Source organism: Cryptomeria japonica, chromosome 11 (assembly GCF_030272615.1).
Source record: "Cryptomeria japonica chromosome 11, Sugi_1.0, whole genome shotgun sequence".
Taxonomy (NCBI): domain Eukaryota; kingdom Viridiplantae; phylum Streptophyta; class Pinopsida; order Cupressales; family Cupressaceae; genus Cryptomeria; species Cryptomeria japonica.
Window position 1 is genome coordinate 165,080,473 of NC_081415.1, and position 15,462 is coordinate 165,095,934.

Here is a 15,462-nt window from a genome sequence, read left to right on the forward strand (position 1 = left end):
TTGCCTTGTCCGGAGGAAGTTTCCCCTTGGCCTTTTCTCCTTCCCCAGAACCCCAGGACCCAAGGTTCCGAGGTTCTTTCCCTTAGTCCTCAACCCCAGAACTCCGGAACCCCCAGGTTCCCAAGTTCCTAAGTCTTCAACCCCGGAACTCTAGAACCCTGTTGATGTGTTTTTTATGCACATGCGAACACAGAATGAAATACCAAGGTATCTTATCCTCTCTTGAACAAAGTTTCCCCGAATGCTGAAGATTTCGCCTAAGGATCAGTTGAGGCAACTCCGAGGTTCTGATATGTAGGGTCTCTACATGTGGATAAGCCTTTGTGGTATGATGTGATTATGCTGGAATCACAAGGGGACTTACATTCGAATGCTTGAGCGTTTAATTTGCTGGAACTTGAATCCTATCTACTAGCTAGAAGATAAAGAAATGGCAAAAGCATAGGGTTTAAAGAATCTATTCTAGGACCTAGAATGCAAGGCTATAGATGAACGACTAGGTGGAGTCCTACTGGGCTAGGTTTCACCATCAAACTGAACAATTCAACACAGGCTCAGTGCAATCTTCTAAGGGATGCTTCGAATATGTTCAAATCGTACACCTTCAGACACTGATCACCATCAAGTTAATGCATGAACAATAGACGCATAACGACTTGAGATTAAGCTCATTCTATGCTAGTTGACCACGCAAGGCGCACTTACAATCAGCAAGAGGCTAGTGGTTTGGACTAGGCGGATTCCACGCGAGTGCATTCAATAAATTCCTTCATTCAATCTAATTATTTACCATCTAAAATGAAGACTCAACAAGAGACCATGCATATTGCAAAGAAACGATACATTTCACCATAACTTCAATGAAAATGGAGTTCATTTACAATTTAGGCAACAATTTCTTGCCTTCTCCTCCTAATCTACTCTAAATGCTATTCTATTCACTATTCTAGCTACTAACTCCTAGCTATTAACCTCTATTAACCAACTATTAACTATTAACCTTTACAAATGAAGAGCCAGAGCTTTATATAGGGAGCTCTTTACAATTCAATGGCTCTGATTGATTTAAAATCAATGGCTAGGATTACAAGATGGAAAACCCTAATTAGGGTTTGTTACAACAAACTCCTTTAGCCAATGAGAAAATTACATTTCATGAGTGTGGACCAATAGAATTCAAGGGTAGGTGCCTCGAAGTTTGTTCCATCACTGGTGAGTCAGGTACATTGAATCTGGACATGCTGAGGTGGAGCCTTCTAATTGGAGGAACAATGATTGGGATGCCACCTTGTCTGGTACTTGCTCTGTGATGACCTTGGTCGATCCTCCTTCGTCTTTGGTATACTTGATGAATGGTGTACCTTTCCTTGACTCCCTTGTGCTTGATGAATCCTTCTTCTTTATCAAGTCTTTCCTTCTTCTCTGGTAGCTCATATTGCTTTGAAGTGTTTATAACATCTTTCTTCTGATATCCCGTGATTTCTCCATGTGGTAGAATGAGGTCTTTGAGGATGGTCAGCTCCATTGCTTGCAACTCCTTGAACACTTGAAGTCCTTAGCACTTTGAGTCTTCTTTTATGTGCTTGAAGTGTCCTTGATGAATGATGGAACTGGAACAGGTCGCCCTTGTCCTGGCCTGATCTTTCTCCATCCTAATTTTGTTGACCTGCAAAACAAACAAAAGATGATTAAGAATGCATGATATATTCATTCTAACATGATATTTCTCACCTTAAATCATCAACAAGAAAGCATTAAGATCAACTCGCTTTGGACCCTCTCCAAGGACAGGATCTATAATGAAATTCACTTTGGATCCTCTCCAGGGATAGACCCTATAATGAAATTCGCTCTGGATCCTCTCCAAGGACATGCCCTATAATGAAATTCGCTCTGGATCCTCTCCAGGGATAGGCCCTATAATGAAATTCGCTCTGGATCCTCTCCAGGGGGTTGGACCTATAATGAAATTTGCTCTTGATCCTTTGGAAGGGTCAAGAGCGAAATTGGTGATTTAGCTTCAATTCTATCACTTCATTGCCTTAAATCACCTTTCAAGGGCAAGTACATATCAATTCTTTCCAAACCATGCCTTAGAAATCAAGATCTTGGTCTCAACAAGGAGCAAAAAAAGGTTTTTAGGAAATTTCGTTCTAGACCCTTTGGAACGGTCAGGAGAGAAATTTGCATTTTAAGACAAATTCTCCACATTTTGTGACCACAACTTACTCAAATGCATGCCTAAGGATGCCTCTAAGTTCAATCCACTTCAATCAACACTAGGCTTGATACAAAATTGGGAGCAAAAGGAATTTTAAGGAAATTTGCCCTAGACCCTTTGGAAGGGTCAGGAACTCGAAAAAATTTCGCTCTGTATCCTTTGGAAGGGTCAGGGCCGAAATTTGCATTTTAGGCCTAATTCTTCCACCTTTTCACCCCTCAATTGCTTCCAAGGCATGATGACATCCTAACTAAGGCTTCAAGGCACAAAATTTAGTTCAAATTTGAAGCAAAGAGAGGATTCTATAAAATTTCACTTTGGACCCTTTGGAAGGCTCAGGAGCGAAATTTGTCTTTTGACCTCAAATCCATCATTGCCTTCACTTCCATTCAGTTCCTAAGGCAAGTATATATCCATCCTCTCTCCACCATGTCCTAGGAACAAAGATCTTGGCTTGAACAAGGAGGAAAATAGTGTTTTAAGAAATTTCGCTCTGGACCCTTTGGAAGGGTCGAGAGCGAAATTCTTCCTTAGGCTCATTTCACACTTCTTTTCTCCTTTCTTTGCCTTGAATTTAACTTGTCAAACCTCCTTCTATCACCATCAAGTCAACTTGCTCTCAAAGTGGTGTCGATTTCAAGGTTTTGGTGAGGAAAAAAAAGGTTTCCTAAGAATTTCGCTCTGGACCATTTGAAAGGGTCAGGAGCGAAATTTATATTTTGCTTGATTTTCCTTCACAAAACTCCATTTCTCATCCTTTAATCATTAGAAACAAGTCTTTTGCCTTCAAAATTGCTTGGGAATGAGTTAGTTCGTAGGTTTGAGCAAGATATAATGTTTTATGAAGAAATTCACTCTAAGGAGAGAAATTGCTCTTTTTGGCTCGATTCTCATCCTTTTTCACTCATCTTTGCTTTAGACTTGATCTTTTGAATCCTTTCCTTGCCATGTATGTCCATTGTTTGATGTCCTTAGTGAAGAAATAAGTCTTTTGGGGAATTTCGCTCTGGACCCTTTGGAAGGGTCACGAACGAAATTTGCAATTATGCTCAAATCCTTCACTTTTCATCACTTCACTTTGTTTCACACCTCAATACTCTCTCAACCATGCCATAGGGACAAGGTTTATGAGGCAAATTAGGACCAAGAAGGGTGATATAAGGAAATTCGCTCTGGACCCTTTGGAAGGGTCAGGAGCAAAAATTGACATGTTAGTCTCTCCGTCAGGATTCATTTATGGAATATAACATTTAAGTATAAGCACTTATACTTTAAGTTATATTCCATATATATTGTCAGGATGATTGAGAGTGGTTTTAGACCTCCACGAGTTATAATGCAAAATCTAGTTTTTGGAGGATTCTTCAATTTTCCAAACTTAGTCAAATTTCAGGATCAGGATGACATTCAAGACTTAGCCAAATTTCAGGATCAAGATGACATTCTAGACTCCTTAAGGCGAATTCGCTCTGTCCTTGATGTGAGGGATGGGACCTAGGAGGACATTATGCATTCAACCAAGGTTTGATTTAGCAACTTGAAGTGTGACCAGATAGTACACAAAAAACACCCTAGGAATGATCTAAATAATCCCTAATCACTCAATTGACCTAACCTCTTAAGGAGATCCACCTACTGACCCACTTCAACTTAAGCAAAGCTTGCTATCGTGATGATCTCTCTGACAACTCTCCAATGCAAAGGCTAAAAGCCAAGCAAAGAAAACTTACCCTAGAAAGCAAAAAGTAGGGGTCCCCATTTGCAATGGGACGATGTGTGAATACGTCACAACAAACCCCCAGGTTCCCAAGTTCTTAATTCCTCAACCCCGGAACTCCGGAACCCCAAAGTTCCCAGGTTCCCAAGTCTTCCCAACTTCAGTGACCCAAGTCTCCGAAGTTCCTAGGTCTTCTCTTCCTCAACTACGGAACCCCGAGGTTCCGAGGTTCTTTCCCTTAGTCCTCAACCCCGGAACTCCGGAACCCCCAGGTTCCGAAGTTCCTAAGTCTTGAACCCTGGAACTCCGAAACCCCCAAGTTCCCAAGTTCCTAATTCTTCAACCCCGGAACTCCAGAACCTCGAAGTTCCCAGGTTCCCAAGTCTTCCCAACTTCTGTGACCCAGGTCTCCGAAGTTCCTAGGTCTTCTCTTCCTCAACCCCGAAACTCCGGAACCCTGAAGTTCCCAGGTTCCCAAGTCTTCCCAACTTCGGTGACCCAAGTCTTTGAAGTTCCCCCAACTTCGGTGACCCAAGTCTCCGAAGTTCCTAAGTCTTCTCTTCCTCAACTCTGGAACCCCGAGGTTCCGAGGTTTTTCCCCTTGCCTTCTCCTGTTCTCCTTCTCCAAAACTCCGCAACCCCCAGGTTCCCAAGTTCCTAAGTCGTTGACCCCGGAACTCTAGAACTCACAAGTTCCCAAGTTCCTAAGTCTTCTAAGTCTTCAACCTCAAAACTCCGGAACCCCTAGGTTCCCAAGTTCCTAAGTCTTCAACCCCGGAACTCCGGAACCCCCAGGTTCCCAAGTTCCTAATTCCTCAACCCCGGAACTCCGAAACCCCCAGGTTCCCAAGTTCCTTATTCCTCGACCCCGGAACTCCGAAACCCCCAGGTTCCCAAGTTCCTAGTTCTTCTACCCCAGAACTCCGAAACCCCCAAGTTCCCAAGTTCCTTATTCCTCGACCCCGGAACTCCGAAACCCCCAGGTTCCCAAGTTCCTAAGTCTTCAAGCCCGGAACTCCGGAACCCAAGGTTCCCAAATTCCTAAGTCTTCCCAACTTTGGTGACCCAGGTCTCCGAAGTTCCCCCAACTTCGGTGACCTAGGTCTCTGAAGTCTTCCAAACTCCTTCTGGCTTGCAACACTTCCAGATGGCGTGATCGACACTCAAAGATTTAAATGTTCTGACGACTTTTGTGACTTGTGCACCTTCTTTTGTGGAGCCACAGGGGTGCCTTTAATGTTTTTGGCAGGATTTTCATCAAGGGAGGTACGGGGCCATGCTTGTTGTAGTGACTTATGTCATGTCTGCATACTCTAACTTTGGAAGGTCAGTCAATCTACCTTTCTGAGGGTTGCCTTTTGTGGGTATGGCTAGGTTGCTTGCATGTACAGAAGTCAAGTGCATGCACTTCCCTACACTCCTAGACTGACATACAAGGATCATGATCACTCTTGTAACCATTTTTCTATATAATGGTTGTTAAGCCTCATTGTAAAAGGTTCTCTCCCTGTTGGCTTGAGCTATTCTATGCTCTCCCACTTCTTTTGTATTTATCTTGCATTTATGCAACTGTAAGTTTGGCCATTGGCCTTATAATGAATTGAAATCACCATTCTTGCCTTCCTTCAACTTATGTATGATGTGTATGTTTTCTTACCTTCATCATAGGTGTATGGTTTGTGGCTCTTCTCTCATTTATGCTGTGTTAACTTATTTCTGGGTGTGACTTGTGGGAAAACTCCTCCCCTCTTGGCATTCAGCGAATTCTAACCTCCATACATGCGTTGGGATCACTCATACAACTGAGGTTGTGCATCTACTAGGTATTTCGGTTGATTCTTTGTGTCATTTCGGGTAAGGAGAGAAACGATCTCTTCTTGGTGCATCACCTCTTTTATTTCAAGCAATTCTCTCTTCCTTTTACCTCTGCAAGTAATTAGGATAGGCTTAGGAGTTAGTTTTGAAGTGTTGAGTTGGTTCAACACCTGCACCTGGATTGAGAAGGAAGCCGGCCTTCTCCGGAGATTCAACCCCTTGCGCAAGGCCCCACACTTCGGGGTTGTTTCCATGTTTCACAAGGTTGTTGAGTTGATAGCTCAACAAGGGTGCGAGCTTTTGTGATAACAGTTCTTATTTCATGTATTAACAATGTTTTATTTCATATTATAATGCCTTCTCGTAGTTCCAATTAAGCCAAAGGTCTATTTTATCATAATATAAAATGGCCCCATTTTAAGTTATAACTTCTAGGTAAATGTGCCCCATGGGTACTTTATTATACTTTATTGTAATATAAAGTGATTATATTAATTCACTTAATAATTATTTATTTAACCCAACTTAGGGAATATTTAAATATTTCCCAATTTAATCATAAAATGCTCAAATGAGCTCAAATCTGAAAATTGCTTGTAGCGCCTGACAGTGAAGGATGCCTGAACCTCATAGGCCAACTGGTAGTTCTCCCCTAAAATCTAGGGATGCTCCTAAAAAGTAGCAAACTGACCCTATCAACTTGAAACTGAACCCCAAAGGTCCTCCTCTGTTGTGTGTACCTCAGGAAGGTCTGTCAATGAACTGGGAGTTCCTCCTAAAAAATAGGAGATGTACTCAAAGTCTCCAAAACGTTCCCAGAGGTCTCTGGATGCAATTAGGAATAAAACTCTAAGTATTTAAAACTTTGTTAGGCGGCAATTAGGAATAAAACTCTTAAGTTATAGTTGTTATTTTTGTTATGTATGAAGTCGGCTGTGTGGGTTCCCATGTCAGTTACGACGGTTGGTACCTCGGCCAACCGCCACATAGTATATATTACCATGTAAGGGAACCCCGGCAGGAAGGTTGATGTACTAGCTTTTGGAATGCAATAAAGGAAACATCTTTCTGCCATATTGTTGTGACTGTTACTTTAATTAATGTTCTGAATATAGTTGTAGTCGCTGGTTATATGTTTTGTGTGCATTTACTGTTTATTCCATGAACTTGAACAACTCACCGTCAGGAGTAAACAGACTTAGAAAGTAATATAGAGAAAATTGAGAAGATTATCTTATCCCAATAAGGTCAGACAAAATGAGGAATCAATATGTATTCATCAATCAAAGAATAAAGACCCGCAAGCATCAAGATTCACACTATCAGCATCAAGGACCATCCATATGAAATAATGATTAGTATTACCAGCGACTAATAATTTTAATATACTGGTCGTTGTGGCTATGTAGACTAATACACATACTGGTATGCAAGACATCGATCAAAAGAAGAGACGAATACATAAGGGGATAAGGCAGAGACAAAGACATAAGGCAGTGATCTCAATCTCAATTTGACTGTCGAATTCATCCATGTACGAACAGCAATCCATATTTAGAGTGATATTAAGGTAACAACGATTGTAAAGAACAGAGACCAATATATGAATTGTGGAGATCACCCTAAAATACAGTATCATCTATCATCAGCAACAGGTATTTGGGTCTTCAGTGATCAAGGGGTTGACGTCTCAAATACGATTGGAGTTTCTAAGTTAACTATCAGAACACAAGACTACGGTAATGTGAAAAATGTTATCAAATGAAATTGCCTTAACCGTAGAAGATGGAGAAATCCTGAATAAATACCAAGCATTGAAGGCTCTCAATTTTAAGTGCGCAGATTAGTATTAGGATAATTTTAGTAGCATCAATTAATCTAAAACCAAACATTAAAAATCACGACCATCATATTTATCGAGAGAAGCAAGTATGGATAATAATAATAACAAGACTGATTCAAACACTTTCATGCCACCATAAATATCTCGTGGCCCTCAGATTAACTCCTCTAATGAACTATGCATCCAAACAGATATAGTGGGCAGTAAAGACCGCGGCACCTTGGCAGACAAATCTTTATGACTCTGGAGAGGACATTCACATTGACATGGACATCAATATTTTTAGAAAATCATTACAAGGAGGAATGTGATAATATTCTCATCATTCCAAATAGTTGATTGATTTACGTCTTTAGGGAGAACCTAAGGAGGAAACTAATAAGTTTCAAAGGCAGCGACTCGAATAAAATAATTAATCATGAAGGACAGTAATTAGAACAAATGGCAATTAATTATGGAGAGTTGCGATTTGATTAATAGAGTCAATTTGTAGGGAAATACATGTCTCTTGAAGATTCAAAGGATGCAAACATTCTTTTCGCAAGATATATATCGAGGAATTGACCTCATCCTCAAGGGGGGTAGCATTAAGTATGATCTAAATAAAGGGAAGAAAAATTCCTAGCATCGAACTATCTCATCAGCAAACCCCTTTGAATCGGCTTATATACCAGACAGCCTTTGGACACATTCCCATGAGTATTAAACAGGGAACCAGCATCATAACGCACTGCTGGTAATATCCACTTGACCATATTAACTTCATAGCAATATGACCTCTGATTTGAAGTAATCATTCTATTTGTGACAACCACGAATCAGGTCAGATCATAACTGTTATTAAGTTACAGGCAGTAACATCCTTGTTCTTTGTGGTATGCATAGGAATGTACTTAGTATCATAGTTGAACTACTCGCGCCTCGGCTCGACTCGCCAAGCCCCTGAGAAAAAAACTCAGCGAAAACTCGGGAAAAACTCGGAAAAACTCAGCGAAAAACTCGGCAACGTAAAAACACGCTTAATTTTAATAAAAAATGCATTTTTTTTGCAAAATTTAATGAGAAGATGCATCCAATGAGTCCATAAATGATAACACAAAAGAAACAAGCTGATTCTAGATATATTTAAATGCAAAGTGTCTACAAAATCGCATCCTCATGGGAAATGCTGATGGCTGGAAGCAAAATAGTAAATAGCTTTTGTAAAACCAAAAGTAAATACAACTTCCTCTTCCTAGCTCTAGCCAAAACTAGTTTCAAACTTTCATCATATTTGAAATTTCATCATTCATACTCATAGTTTCAAACTTTCAACTCTAAAATGTATAATACCAGGATTTCTTCAATGCTAATTATGTTGTTATATGGAGCCTAATCAGACTCGGAGGTTAAATTTTCCCTACTTCCATCAGCACAGTTTCCCCCTATATTTTTCGACAGGGGTTTGGGGGCAGCGCCCCCAAGTTGGGGTCAATGGGCATCGCCGAAGGATCCTGAAATTTGACTAAGTCTAGAAAATTGAAGAATCCTCCAAAAACTAGATTTTGCATTATAAGTCCTGGAGGTCCGAAACCACTCTCAAACATCCTGACAGTATATATGGAATATAACTTAACGTATAAGTGATTCCTTATATCTTTCTTCTTTCTTATACTTAAATGTTATATTCCATGTGTATATTCTAATGAAGAGAATGAAACTGACCTGAAAAAACAAAAATTGATCATTTTTTCACATGTTTGAGCCTCTTTTTTTAGTCTAGCAAAAAACTCGGCGATTACTCGACGAGTTTTTGCTGTGAGTCAAAGTTAGAAAAACTCGCAGAGCTCAAAAACTCAGACAGTTGCTACGAGTGTGCCATCTATGCTTAGTATGAATGTTTAATATAAGAGACGATAATGTTCTTATGCAAAACTTAATAATAATAACATAATTGCATAGAATAATATAATGATTATAATTACTTTGTACATAGTATTATATTATCTGAAAATAAATTAATTATATATATATGTATATATAGCGAGAGAAAAAAATAGTAATTTGAAAAAACAAGTAAATTTGAGATTATAAACTAATTTGAATTATCAATTCAATGTCAGGAAGAAGGTTATGTAAGCACGGATTGGATTCGTGTTAAGGTAGATATGTCTCCTAATATATTTAGTTTGAGTCATAAGTATATTGAAATGGCTAAGTTACCGGGTTCGCCTCTGGGCCCCCCTGGTACGGGTCCGGGTTCGACCGGGTCCGTGGTACGGTTCCGGTTCGACCTGGGTTCGACCAAGGTTCGAAAAACCCAGAGTGGGTTCGACCAGTCGAACCCGGGGTCGAACCCAGTCGAACCCGAGCGGACCCAGTCGAACCTGGGCGGCTGGGCAGCCCGTAAAGTCAAAAAACAATGCAAATTTATTTATTTTTTCAATTCTGCCTTGTAAAAAGTGAAAGTTATAACCTTAAAAAGCAGAAAATTAGACGTCTTAAAAAAACAGAAAACTGATGCACGCCATGGAGTTCCGTGTGGGTTTGAAGGTTGTGATTTGGTGTTGGCAGCGGGGGCGCTGCCCCTTGACCCCGCCCTGTATCGCGACAGGGAGTGCGCCCTGGGCGCTGCCCCGGGACCCTGCGAGGGGCGCTGCCCCTCGACCCCGCAAGGGGCGCTGCCCCCAGACCCCCGCAAGGGGCGCTGCCCCTTGACCCCGTTGGGGGCGTTGCCGGCAAAATCCAGGTCCTCAGTTTGAAAAATTAAACTTGGATGTTCTTAGTTTGAATCCATTTAATGATCAAACTTTAAATTGTTGAAAGTTGAAACAATGATACTTGAATATTTTATCATTTTGATATTAGACTTGATGTATATGATGCTGTTATGGTATGATCATGATGCTACGATTACAAGTTTATGTTGGTTTTGTTGTTTATATGATGCTATGTGACATGCTAATCTTAATTCATGCTTATAGGTTGCATATATATATATATATATAATTTACATGTTTTTGTACTAACGAACCCAAACCCCTTTTCAAAATTTTGCCGTACCGGCGTACCGGGTTCTTCGAACCCGAACCGGTAACTTAGTGAAATAGATTCAATATGGTTAAAACATGACTAAACCTAGTAGGGGACATTACAATTGGTATTATTGTGTGATGTGTTTTTCAGATTTCAGTTTGATGATTTCATTTCAGAATTCATATTAAAAAAGCTTTTAATAAGTTTATGAAAAGGTTTAAGTGGATAAAAGTTTAAATTTTATTTACTACTGATTAACCCCGCCCCCTCTCAGAAATCTGTGTTCTACAGTTTTGGGGGTCTATTTTATCATCCTAGGTGGCGTCTTGTGTAATTATCATTTTCCAAATTTAGGGCATTGAAAAAATGAAGTTTTGAGGAGATTTGGTTATTTATGCTAGCTGTCCTGTTTTTCCGGTGCAATATTCAATGATTGTCAAGTCGTGCTTCTGGATTCAACTGCATCAACATTTTGGATCACACTCCATTATCCATTATCAACGTTTCTAACAGCTCTTTCATCCTAATGATGGATCATGGAGTGTGATCCAAAATGTTGATGCAAATAAAATTGACGCAGTTGACTCCAGAAGCACTACTTGACAATCATTATGGACTGTGGAAATCTAATGTCTCTGATATTCAATGATGTTTTTGACTGAAAATAATATCAGACCAGTGAACTGTCATTCCCTCATAATTTTGAGACTGTTTGGTGATACTGGATGTATGTGAAGCTGCTTGACAACCCTAGGAGGTGTTCTATGTGGTTTTGGAGGGTTTGTTTAAAAGTTTCCCACTGCTGTTTGACCTGCAACATAGCTATACCAGACCTGCAATAACTTTACCAGCCATTTCAGACCTGTTATATTAATTACAGCATCTTATGACGTGATTTCTAGACCTGTGATTGCATATCTTGATGTTTCAGTGTGTTGAGTGTTGTTCCTTATGTTTGGAGTTGAGGTTGTTGATTTATACCGTTGCCAGAGAAACGGGTATGCTGGGTAAGTGATTTCTGAACACTTCCAGCTAGCATTCCAGTCTGTTCTGCCCGAGCAGCAGCCATAAGTGCATTCAGACTTCCTTTGCAGCCTATCTTACCTCTTCATTCAAAGTACATCATTGTTGTTTCAGTTGGGAATTGGTTTAATGTATTTGCACATTGCGGAAAAGTGATTTTATCTGTGTTATATATAACTAACCTTTGTATCAGCACTTTGTAACAGTGATTATCATTGTTGGCATGCTTATGTTGATTTGTCGTATTGTTCATAAAAGAAAATTTGAGGGTAGTTATCATACAAATGTGTTTGTTTGTTTTTTCAGGTGAGTAGAACAATGTGGCAAAATGTTATGACACAAAAAATTAAAAGTTTTAAATCAACCCACATTTAATTCTAGAACTACAAAATTCAGAACAAAAAGTGTTTGAGTAATGGTTTGGCATGTATACTTGCCTTCCATTCTGAAGTTTTTTGAAATCTATTTTCTCTAATGCCAGGACAGAACCAGTAGACATAGCTGCTGCAAAAAGCACAAGATAAGAAAGTTATAAGATTAACATGCAGACACAATCTTTTGCATCAGGAAATCAAAAAAGTAAACAATAACAACAAAAAAGATTAGATTTTAAAAATTAAACTTTAGTGCTTGCTAATGGCCTTACTAAAATGCTGTTTCCGGTACAGCATTATAGGATTAGTTAAAAAACTGCCTTCACATACAAACACAAACAACAAAATATCATTGACCACAGTATAAGACAGACTGCAGAACAGACCGTTGCAAAATACCCTTCCTTGATTTTGATGTTTTGCCAAAAAAACAGGCCGCATGGCTGGTATTCCAGTCCATGTCAGCTTTTTTTCATGAGATGATTGCAAGCCACTGGTATTAGAGGCAGAAAAGGCCCTGATGTACAATGCATCTTCTTGTCTCACCCGTTGAAATGAACGGGCTACAACCACAGTTTGTAAAGCGGTCCAGGAAATCACTGCATCCACATTTGCATGGTTCTATTAGATCTAATACTTATAGACTGAATTAGACCAAAGTTCTCTAGTGTTTCCATATGCCTCTTGACTGTTTTAACATCATAATGGTTCTTTATATGATTCTACTGTCTAGTGAAGTTGGAAATATGATATTAAATTTTTATTCCAAATTAATGCCAAGCAAGTTTAATAAATCTTATGGATCCTAATAAATTAAAACTTAAAAGCCAACAAATTCAATATTACTTTCTAACTTCAGCATGTTGCTCCCCATATGAGCTAAACCCTTTTACAAGAGAACAACAATTAAAAGCCAACAAATTCAATAGAATTTACTAACTTCTGCATGTTGCTCCACACATGGGCTAAACCCTTTTACAAGAAAACAAAGACGATGATTCAACATTTTTACTTGAATGTTGTTTTTCCATGAAAAGGGTACAAAAAATAACCAAAAAAAATCTGTAACTCCACAAATTTATTCCTGTGCTTTCAATAATCTTCTCTCCTCCATGAAGCTGAGGTAATGATTTTCCAACAGGTCCTGCGAAAAACTATCCTTGTGTAATGTCCCCTTTTTGAAATGGGATTTAATAATAAATTTTAATATAAAAATAAATAAATAATAAAAATATGATATAATATAATTATAAAATATAAAATTTAAATTTCATTAAGTTTAATGAATGGTCATAAGGCATGAAATAAAGAGTTATGGCTATTGAAGGATTAAGGTATAAAGGAGAGATCATTCTATGAGAAGAGGACATTAAGGAAGCAATCAATCGGTTTGGAAATAATTAATAAATGATCATTCTCAAAAGACAACAAATTAAGGATAAATAGTTGTGACTCTTTCAAAGGGCAGAAATCATGAAAGGTCGTGACTCCCTCAAGAATAAGATATAAACGGGAGATTGTTTCCTTGGGAGGAGATCATCAAGAAAGGAATAAATAAATCATAAATTGGGAATGAAGGAAATCAATTTATGCTTTCTTGAATGATGATAGACTTCCTAAAGGACCTTCAATATGGAGCTTGATTTGCAAATCCAAGAAGATTATCAGAGATAAGATCCCTATGATTTGGGCAATGGTGAAAATGTGTACTTCTAGAATGATTCATGGCTGGGATTTGCCCCATTAAAGTCAATCCTAGAGTTAGCTGAGGCTAAGTTAATCCTTTCGTCCCTTTCGGTTCCAAAGGTATGTGATTATTGGGAGGAAGAGAACAAAAATGATAGAAAAATGAAGGTGTGGAAGAATTTTTCAAAAGCACCTATTTTGGAAGAGCAGGAGGTCATACTCTCATCTCTTTTGCATCCTTTGTTGGTATCTAGTATAAATTGGCCAAATAAAGTGAGACGGAATGGGCACTCATCAGGTATTTACAAAGTAGCAGCTACGTACTCTACTAAAACAAGCTGAAGCAAATGGCCTAGTGAACTCACCTGGTATACAGATGCCCCTTAAGTGTAATGCCTTTGTTTGGCTGGTGGCTCACAGCACTAAATAAAATTTTAACATATGATGATTTGTCGAAGAGAGGGTTCTTCAGGCCTTCTAGGTGTTCTTGTCCACTATGCAAGAGGAAACAGTGGATCACTTACTTCTTCCCTGCTCTTACTCCTCAACCATATGATACAAAGTACTAAATATGCTGGGACTTTCCTGCAGGCTCGGTCAGATTGCTAATCTGCAATTAGCCTCATGGTTCGGTCAATTTGTGAAGCCTATGGAATATAGTTCTCATCTGGACTCTTTGGCGCATATGGCTTGAATGTAACTCAATGACATTCAAAGAAAATAATGCTTTTGTAGATTGCCACTGCAACCAAATCCACACTTCCATAAAAGAGTATGCATCTCCTCTCATTCAATAGGTCAAAGCCACCTTTTCTGACAATGTGGTTTCAGTATTGCTGGAGGTTAATTGCTTCTGCCTCCATTCAAGGGAAAAGTGAGAAAAACATTGCAAGTATTGGCATTAGGAGGCAGAAAGAAAAGTTGAAAGAAACTACAGAGCATTGGGTGCTTCCCACTGATCACCATCTTAAACTTAATTTTAATGGTGCCTTAGAGAGAACCCAAGGATGTTCTAGAAATGGACTCTAAAGGCAACTTGGTTTATGGTGGTTCTCTTTTCATCGGTATAAAAATAAATAACAAAGCCGAATGGGAAGCAGTACTAGCTGGGTTGAGTGATGCACTCTCACGGAATTGAAAAGACTTAATAATTGAAGGTGACCCTCAGATAGTTATCAATGCCATTATTAAATGTGGCAGTCCAAATTGGAGGCTGAACAATGTAGTTAGAATAAGTATCAGTGTCAAAGGATTAATTTGAATTTATTAGTTTTCTTCATTGTAAACATCAGCTTAACTCTGCACCAAACTATCTTGCAAATATGGGAGCTGACCAAGAGTCAATTATGGCTATATATAGTCACATACAAACTTCATGGCCTGATCTAGAACCACGTTTACATTATGAAGCTCCTTGAGATTGTAACGGAGGTTTTATTCAGAAGGCCTAAGTGTGGTGTATATAATGATAAGTTCTAATTCGGAGTCAACATTTCTTGTTAAGAGTTGTCCACTTAATGTCTAGACTAGGCATAAAGCATATGGAAGGAGGCGCTTGAGGTAGAATGTTATTTCATAGTGGATTGGCTGGTTCATGGGTGATATTTGTTTGGCTTAAGTACAGTGGTATTAGCCATTAATTGTCGTGCTCTCATGCACATGGGAAGGTGTTGTTAAGTTGACATATATGCAAGAGAGGAAGGCCAAGATAGGTGGAGGATTTTCTCTACAGTTGTATGTGTCCCGAAGGTTGTTTCTTTGTGGTGTG

At 39.1% G+C, this 15,462-nt stretch overlaps 1 protein-coding gene across 7 annotated transcripts in view; it reads right to left on the bottom strand.

Annotated features, from left to right (window-relative positions):
• The window catches only part of LOC131032484 (uncharacterized), a 243,020-nt gene that overhangs the window by 213,726 nt on the left and 13,832 nt on the right, over positions 1-15,462 (bottom strand). For 2 of the 7 annotated variants that reach the window (XM_057963478.2, XM_057963480.2), the window contains exons 2-3: positions 12,395-12,607; positions 12,072-12,135 (exon numbers count right to left, since the gene is read on the bottom strand). The exons of 1 other annotated variant lie outside the window; for it this stretch is intronic. In XM_057963478.2, coding sequence (XP_057819461.2) covers positions 12,072-12,135; positions 12,395-12,607 — 277 coding nt within the window. Of the gene's footprint in view, positions 1-12,071; positions 12,139-12,394; positions 12,608-15,462 lie in introns of all 7 variants that reach the window. 4 more of the 7 variants (XM_057963477.2, XM_057963479.2, XM_057963481.2 and 1 more) reach the window with 3 other exon arrangements.